The sequence below is a fragment of the Engraulis encrasicolus genome, chromosome 5 (assembly GCF_034702125.1).
Source record: "Engraulis encrasicolus isolate BLACKSEA-1 chromosome 5, IST_EnEncr_1.0, whole genome shotgun sequence".
NCBI classification, from domain to species: domain Eukaryota; kingdom Metazoa; phylum Chordata; class Actinopteri; order Clupeiformes; family Engraulidae; genus Engraulis; species Engraulis encrasicolus.
In genome coordinates this window covers 31240829-31248328 of record NC_085861.1, presented here as the reverse complement: position 1 = coordinate 31248328, position 7500 = coordinate 31240829, and the positions used below count along the sequence as shown (strand labels likewise).

General features: G+C 44.2%; 1 protein-coding gene across 1 annotated transcript in view; it reads right to left on the bottom strand.

Moving 5' to 3' along the window:
* grik3 (glutamate ionotropic receptor kainate type subunit 3) overlaps positions 1–7500 on the bottom strand; it is a 238742-nt gene that overhangs the window by 21751 nt on the left and 209491 nt on the right. The window contains exon 12 of the mRNA XM_063199095.1: positions 6772–6995. Coding sequence (XP_063055165.1) covers positions 6772–6995 — 224 coding nt within the window. The remainder of the gene's footprint in view (positions 1–6771; positions 6996–7500) is intronic.

Below are 7500 nucleotides of genomic sequence, written 5' to 3'. Positions count from 1 at the left end.
AATACTGTAGTGTCTGCATGGGTTAATTACTATTGTTTTGTTCCCAGATAACATTTAAGTGCAGTGAATTTGTTCTATTCATGCAAGAAGTGATCACTTGTGTCTGTCTGTGTTAGCTGCAATGCTAATGTTAGTCTTAAAATCCCAATGAATGAAATGGTAATGGTGAAATCTCGTGTATTTGTACAATCATCCATGAAGGCCAAAATGTGTATAGACCCCTCTTTTAATTAAAAATGTTCCCGCTAGAAGCTTCGTGATCAGCCACCATTGTTGCATCACAGTGGGACAGACATCACTGGAAAGGAGAAGCTGGAGCACACTGCAGCTTAGTTTTCAAGACTTTATTTTGTGCACACACCCAACCAACGTTTTGGTGTTGCTACACCTTCTTCAGAGTCAAATGATAGCAAGAGAGAGACACACATTTCAGGACTTGACATTCACAGGTGATCCCACTTGGTTTGGCTAAATTGGTCTCATCTCATTGCAGGTAATTGACCCCACCCCCCAACACCAGGACAAGATTGCAGACAATTAGACAGAGAGGCATTTTGGATTCATACTCTAAATTCAGTGGAGCCTCAGGGCATAAATGAGGAACACAATATGTCTTGCTCTCTGTAACAAATTGTTCCAGCATCGCGGCTGTGGTCTTCTAATAATTGTAGCTGTGGTTTTATTGACAATGTTCTTTGTGTATTTTTTTTTTCACTTTTTTATTTTGTTTTGGGAAGTTGGCAAGCTGTCTAATTGTCTACAATCTTGTCCTGGTGTTGGGGGGTGGGGTCAATTACCTGCAATGAGATCAGACCAATTTAGCCAAACCAAGTAGGATCACCTGTGAATGTCAAGTCTTGAAATGTGTGTCTCTCTCTTGCTATCATTTGACTCTGAAGAAGGTGTAGCAACACAGAAACGTTGGTCGCGTGTGTGCACAAAATAACGTCTTGAAAACTAAGCTGCAGTGTGCTCCAGCTTCTCCTTTCCAGTGATGTCTGTCCCACTGTGATGCACCTGCAAGCAGGGTTGCCAGATGAGGCTGATGATTTCCAGCCCAAAAAATGCTCAAAACCAGCCTAGAAGCTCAAAATCCCGCCCAATTCTATTGATTTCTATGACAAAAATTGGGTGGGTTTTTCAGCTAAATGCCATTTTTACCCAGACAAGGCCATCCTAAGCAGCCCAATTGGGCGGGAAACAGCCCAATCTGGCAACACTGCCTGCAAGCTGAGGGAGGGATGATGCATAGAGTCCCAAATAACTGGGTGTGGCCTGTGGAACTTGAGCATTGCGATGCATTGTGGGGATTGTTGTCAAAAATCCACAAGCACTAAAAAATAATTTTCTGCCTTTTCATGGCCAAGAAGGCACCAAATTAGAAATGTATGCTACTATTCTACTATACATGTGACCCACTTTCAGTAACATATTCATGTCTCTACCGGTGGAATGCCCTTTTAAGTGTAGAGATGGGGTATCTAATGTATGGGTAACGATAGAGTTAGCAAAAGATGTATGAAATCAGCAGCATTTATTAGCAGTGTTATAGAGAGAGGTAGCAAACGGTAGCTACAGTACAGTAATAGAGGTAGCAACCGACACAGCAACAGAGATACTGTGACAAATGCCACCCAGCCAGCTCAATGTGACACCCCACTGACTGAGCTATTAGACCAGCTTTTATGTTTGGCTCCCGTACCACAGTTGCTATGAGATTGCAGATGAAAGACAGGACCTAAAGTGAAGACCTTGGTTACAGTGTTGGGGTTGCAGGAACAGTGGAGATACTGGCAATAAAAGTAAAAAAGAGACTCTCTTCCTAGCTGGAGACCGAAGAAATAAATGTGTGTTTGGGTGTTTGTGTGTGTTGGGGTTCATTGATGGTTGTTGGGGTTCAATCTCTCACAGATCTCTATGTGCTTCCCTCAGGCTTAAATTTATAGAACAAATTATCCAAATGTGGAAGAATAAGTACATGTTCTAGTGGTGTGTTGGAACCTGTGTATAGCACTGAGTACAGGATGGGGGTGATGGGGAGGGAGTGGGTGTGAGAGGGGGTCTATGCTTGGAGGAATGGGCTGATTTAATTTGCAGCATTTTGTATTTAAGAGGGCGCCTGGTTGGTGAGATAGCACAGACTTAATGCAAAATCATGCGCCCAACTTCAGGGGAGAACATCAAAATGCCATTTACGACTAAACGGGAGGCATACATTTAGAAATGGCTTTCCCGGAAAAACATGCTTATAGCCATCCCTGCCTTATTCAGCTCGTATGGTGGCTTTGCGAAGCAATTTTTGCACCATAAATCTCTTTTCGTCTTCTTTTTGATGCAGGAAGATGGGGAGATAAAACATGTTAAATGTCAGTGGCGTTCAGTTCCCCTGAAATTAATTTGAATAATTTTCCGAACATGATCAGATTATCCTAATTTATGCAGGGTGTTTAGCTTCCAGAACAGAAAGAAAAAAAAAACTGCTTTAGATCCCCCATCTGTAGATTCCTCTTTTTTCTTTGACGAAATCCATTTTATAAAAAAAGTCTAAAAGTCTTTATGAGTCATGCATTTCACACCTCTAGTCTGAGTTTATCAGAAGATTGAAGTTTGATGACTTTGGTTCTATGGTTCTGTGGTTGGCTTTATACACTGAAAGAAGTAGACGTTTGATAATAAATGAAGCGAACAGAACTGGGCTCAGGTCTCCTTAGGTGACATGAACTCCCTTCCACTAACCTTGTTATTTGTGACATTCAGCCCCACTCTGCAAACATTCTGTAAGAAAATCAGTTTTTTCCCCCTAGGAGCATAATTAAAAAAAGAAACTATATAGAGAGAAAGAGAGAAAGAAGGAAAGAAAGAAAGCGACATGGCAGGGACAGAGAGAGGGGGCGGGGAGGAGGGTGAGAATGCTTGTCAATTTCGTCCGTCTCTTCAGTCAGACAGACACACCTGAAGCGTTTGCTCCCTGATAATTCAAACCTGGCCAGAGTATTGGTATTTGAAGAGATAAGAATGGAGAGAGAGAGAGAGAGAGAGAGAGAGAGAGAGAGAGAGAGAGGGAGAGAGGGAGAGAGGTAAAGAAAACCCATTCATTATTATACACCTGCTGAAGCGTAAGAGCTTATCCACACCAGTAAGGTGACAGACTCCTAAATTTTAATCTGTATTCCGCACATTTTTTTGTTGTTGCTTTTATCTTTAAACATTTTTCAGGGAATTGGGGAGTTTATTGAAGGACTGGCACTGTTGTAGACGACACCATTCAGTTGGAGCGCCAAAAAGCCTGGCCATCCAGGAGTGGTGCCATCACATGTAGTTCTCTCTCTCTCTCTCTCTCTCTCTCTCTCTCTCTCTCTCTCTCTCTCTCTCTCTCTCTCTCTCTCTCTCTCTCACACTCTCTCTCACACTCTCTCTCTATCTCACACACACACACACACACACACACACACACACACACACACACACACACACACACACACACACACACACACACACACACACACACACAGGCGTAGTGTGCTGTTGGCCACTGACCACCTTTATGTATAAAATATGAAACCTGATAAGGAGCAGCAGGCTCAAATTTTCACTTGGGTAAAAAGAATCAACCAGTGTGGGAGACAAAGTTTGCAGATGGTTCCTTTGAGTGTTTGCGGACCTTCTGGCATTTGTTTCAGCATCCTTTTTTAAATTAAATTTTGGATGTGCAAATCCACTTCCTTTACTTTAAAGGGACACTGTGCAGGAAATTGTCAAAAAAGGTACTGCAACTATGCTGCTCATTGAAACTGGGCTGCCTATTGCCACATTTGATCTTTACATGAAAGTTTACTAAGTAATAAACACATATTTTCTAGTATGGTCCAAGTACAGTCATTTTTGCTGCTAAAAATGGCTATTTTTGGAAATTCAAAATGGCGGACTATGGAGAAGATCCCCCATTTTCATGTATGAGAAGTGCAATTTTTCCAGTCATAATGAAAAACGTAACATTAGTGAATGGGCAGCATGAATTCTGGAAATAAACAATTAAAAATCTCACACAGTGTCCCTTTAAAGTCCTGGACAAGGAAATACTTCTTCCTGCCATCCATGTATTGTGATATCTTAAACCACTCTGTGCCATCTACACTACACAAACAACGTAAGATTATGTCTCAATACAAAGACAAAACACAGGATGTACATAGACAGCCAAAAGACTGACACATTGAAGACAACCCCTTGACAATGCCTTTGAAGACTGCCTGTTATTCAATCCCTCTAAGACTTGTTCATACACAAAGTATCCGTACTGTTACATAAAAAGACAACAGAGGAAGCAAGACAGAGATAGAGTGCAAGATTAACAGCTACACAAAGCACAAGGTGGGGTGGTGTGGTTAGGGGAGGAGGAGGAGGAGGGGGTATTGTTTGCAAAAGGCTTGTTAAAAATCCGCCTCACAAGAACCATGAACCTGCCTCACAAGAACTCAGGGGCCTTATCAATTTGCCAATGGCTTGTTAAAATCTGCCTCACGAGCACCGTGACAGTTTTTAAAGAGGACTGAACACTCACAGGCCTTATCAATGCGACTCAGAGCAGTTCGCCAACAGGCAGTTTTGCAAATTTAGGGAGCCGTTATCGCCCGCTGTAAAGGGCCTTTTGTTTGTGACAGCAGTCGCCGAAATTACCTCAGCCGCGGGTGACGGGACGCCAAGCCCGCTGCCAGCCAGCCAGCGTGATGTGATCTGATTTCTCACTTGTGTGTTTTCAAAACGGGAACAGAAAAGAAAAGATGGCACGGAACGGGGGAGCGGAGAGAGAGAGAGAGAGAGGAGTGGAGAGAGCGGAGAGAAAAGCAAAGAGAAAAGCAAAGAGAAAAGCGGACCTGGGGCGTCTCACTTGTGTGTTTGGAGCGTGCACTGAAAAGAAAGGTGGCGTGTGGCACAGCACAGCACACCACGGCACGAAGGCAGTGGGAGCAGAGAGAAAGCTAGGGCACAGTGTTGCCAGATGTGTCTGATCAAATCCCGCCCAAAAGCTTCTCAAAAAACGCCAGAATGCGCTAAATTCCGCCCAAATTCAACAAATTACATTGACTTCTATGGGCCCAAAACGGCTGAAAAAAAAAGCCAAATGGCCAATTTTTCCAGTTTTTACCCGCAGACGCTCATCCCAAGTAGCCCAATTGAGAGGGCACCCGCCCAATCTGGCAACACTGCTAGGGCATCTGACTAGTGTGTCATTTGAGCTGGAGCTGAAAAGAAAGATGGCACCCAAGAAGGGGATGAGAGATGGAAAAGAGAGAGAAAAGAACATATAGTAGAGAGAGGAGGGAGAAAGAGAGAATTTGACTTGCTTTTACAGCAGGTGAGGAGAAATTTGGAGGGAAGCATAGAGTGAGTAGACAACAGAGAAAAAGACAGAAAGAGAGAGAGTGAAATAGAGGGTTGCGAAAGCTGGAGCATGTAATGTCTGCATTTTTGAGCGGGTCTTAAAGAAAGAAAGATGGCACAACACAAAGTGCAGAGAGAGAGAGCGAGAGAGAGACAGACACAGAGACACAGAGAAGAGATAGAGACAGAGAAGAAATCAGTACAGAGCCTCTTCGAAACGAGCTGATGACGAGCCTAGCACAGCTGTGTTGTCCATCCATCTGTCTCCACCACAGACAGAGACCCCACCAGAGACTCATTCCCTCGCAGGCTCACTGAAGAGCCATTGCGACGGGGAGAGTAGTGGGGCCTTCATACATTTTAAAACAGTGACCACCTGGGGAAAGGGGGGTGGGATACTGGCACAGACTTTCGTTTCCATTTTTTATTCTCTCTCTCTCTCCCTCTCTCTTTCTCTCTCTCTCTACCTCATCTTTGTATCACTCCATCTCTCTCTCGCAATCACTATCTTTTCAGAGTAGCATGACAATATTTGCCTTGTTAAACCTCGATATCATTGAAAAGAGTATTGTGAAACTATTTACCGTAGTTTTGGTAGATGACATCGCACAGCTGGGGCACAATGGTTGAGTTAGATGGGATGGCAGGGTTGAAGATTTGAATCTCATAGTAGAAGAAGTAGAAGAGTGTGGAAGATCTCCTCCATCCATATCCATGTCAGGGCATCTAGCCAAGGTTGCCAGATGAGGCTGATGATTTCCAGCCCAAAAAAAGCTCAAAACCCGCCTGGAAGCACAAAATCCCTCCCAATTCTATTGATTTCTATGGCAAAAACTGGGCGGACTTTTCTGCTAAATGCCATTTTTACCCGCACACAGCCATCCTAAGCAGCCCAATTGGGCGGGAAACAGCCCAATCTGGCAACGCTGCATCTAGCTCCACATTGCTCCATTGCCTTATCAACTCTCTCGTCGAGACTGAGCTTGTAACTGAGCTTGTGGACGACTGACAAACGCTTTTTTTACGGCTGTTCTGGTAGACAGATAAGTCACAGGATCTGGCAAACATCTGAGGCGAAGAGAGGTCAGTATGAACTTGAGCTCGAGTGGTGAACAGTTTTGACTGTTGGCGGGCCCGGGGACCAAGAACCACAAGTGTGTGTGCGTGTGTGTGTGTGTGTGCGTATGTGCGTGTGCATGTGCGTGTGTGTAGCGAGGAATGTATGAAAACACGTACCGCATGGAGCTCTCGACACATTCCACTTTAATGACTCCAGGGACACCTAGACAGACGAGGTCTCACCTCCCTGTCACAGTATTATGTACTTGTCTTTCGCACAATCCTAAAAGATATGTGTGTGTGTATGTGTGCGTGTGTGAGATAACTCACCTTGCAATAACGAAGAGCACGCAGCTAACGCCCAGGTAGGCCAGCAGGATGTAGACCCAGATGTCGGGCGTCATGGGGTTGAGGAAGGAGAAGAAGCCGTTGTTGGTGTTGTTGGGCTTTCGGTACAGGATGCTGATCCCCGTGTTCAGGAAGGGCTTGGTGAAGTCCACCACCTTCTCACGCAGGTACGTGATGGTCAGGGGAGCCACCGCCAGGTCAGCTTTCTGGAGTTGAGGGAAGGGGGAGAGAGGCAGAGGAGAAACCAATTGAATTAGTTGGGGAAAAGGAAATAGCCATCCATGGGTTCTTTAAGGACCACAGCACTTTGTAGCACAATTGGCAGGATTAGCAAAACCTTGGTTCAGCTCTCTTGGTGTGGAATCATCAAACAAACACAGAATAAAGGACAGGAAAGGTAGGCCGAGACCTACAAAAAACACAAAATACCCGAAATGCCTTATGCATATCTAAGCCCAATGTCAAGGAAGAAATGTCAATCAGATATCATTTGCCAATTTCAGAGCACAACACGATGTAGTCTGTATACTAAATGCTAGCAACTTGATCACATGGTGATGACTAATATGAGCAAACAAATGACATGAAAGCACACTATTTACCCACTTTCAGACAGAGAATCCTCTCCATCTGCCAGTGCCCATAACTCATATTGTGCATATTGTGTTGGACAAAAACACCAGTCAATGCATACATTAAATAAAGACAAAA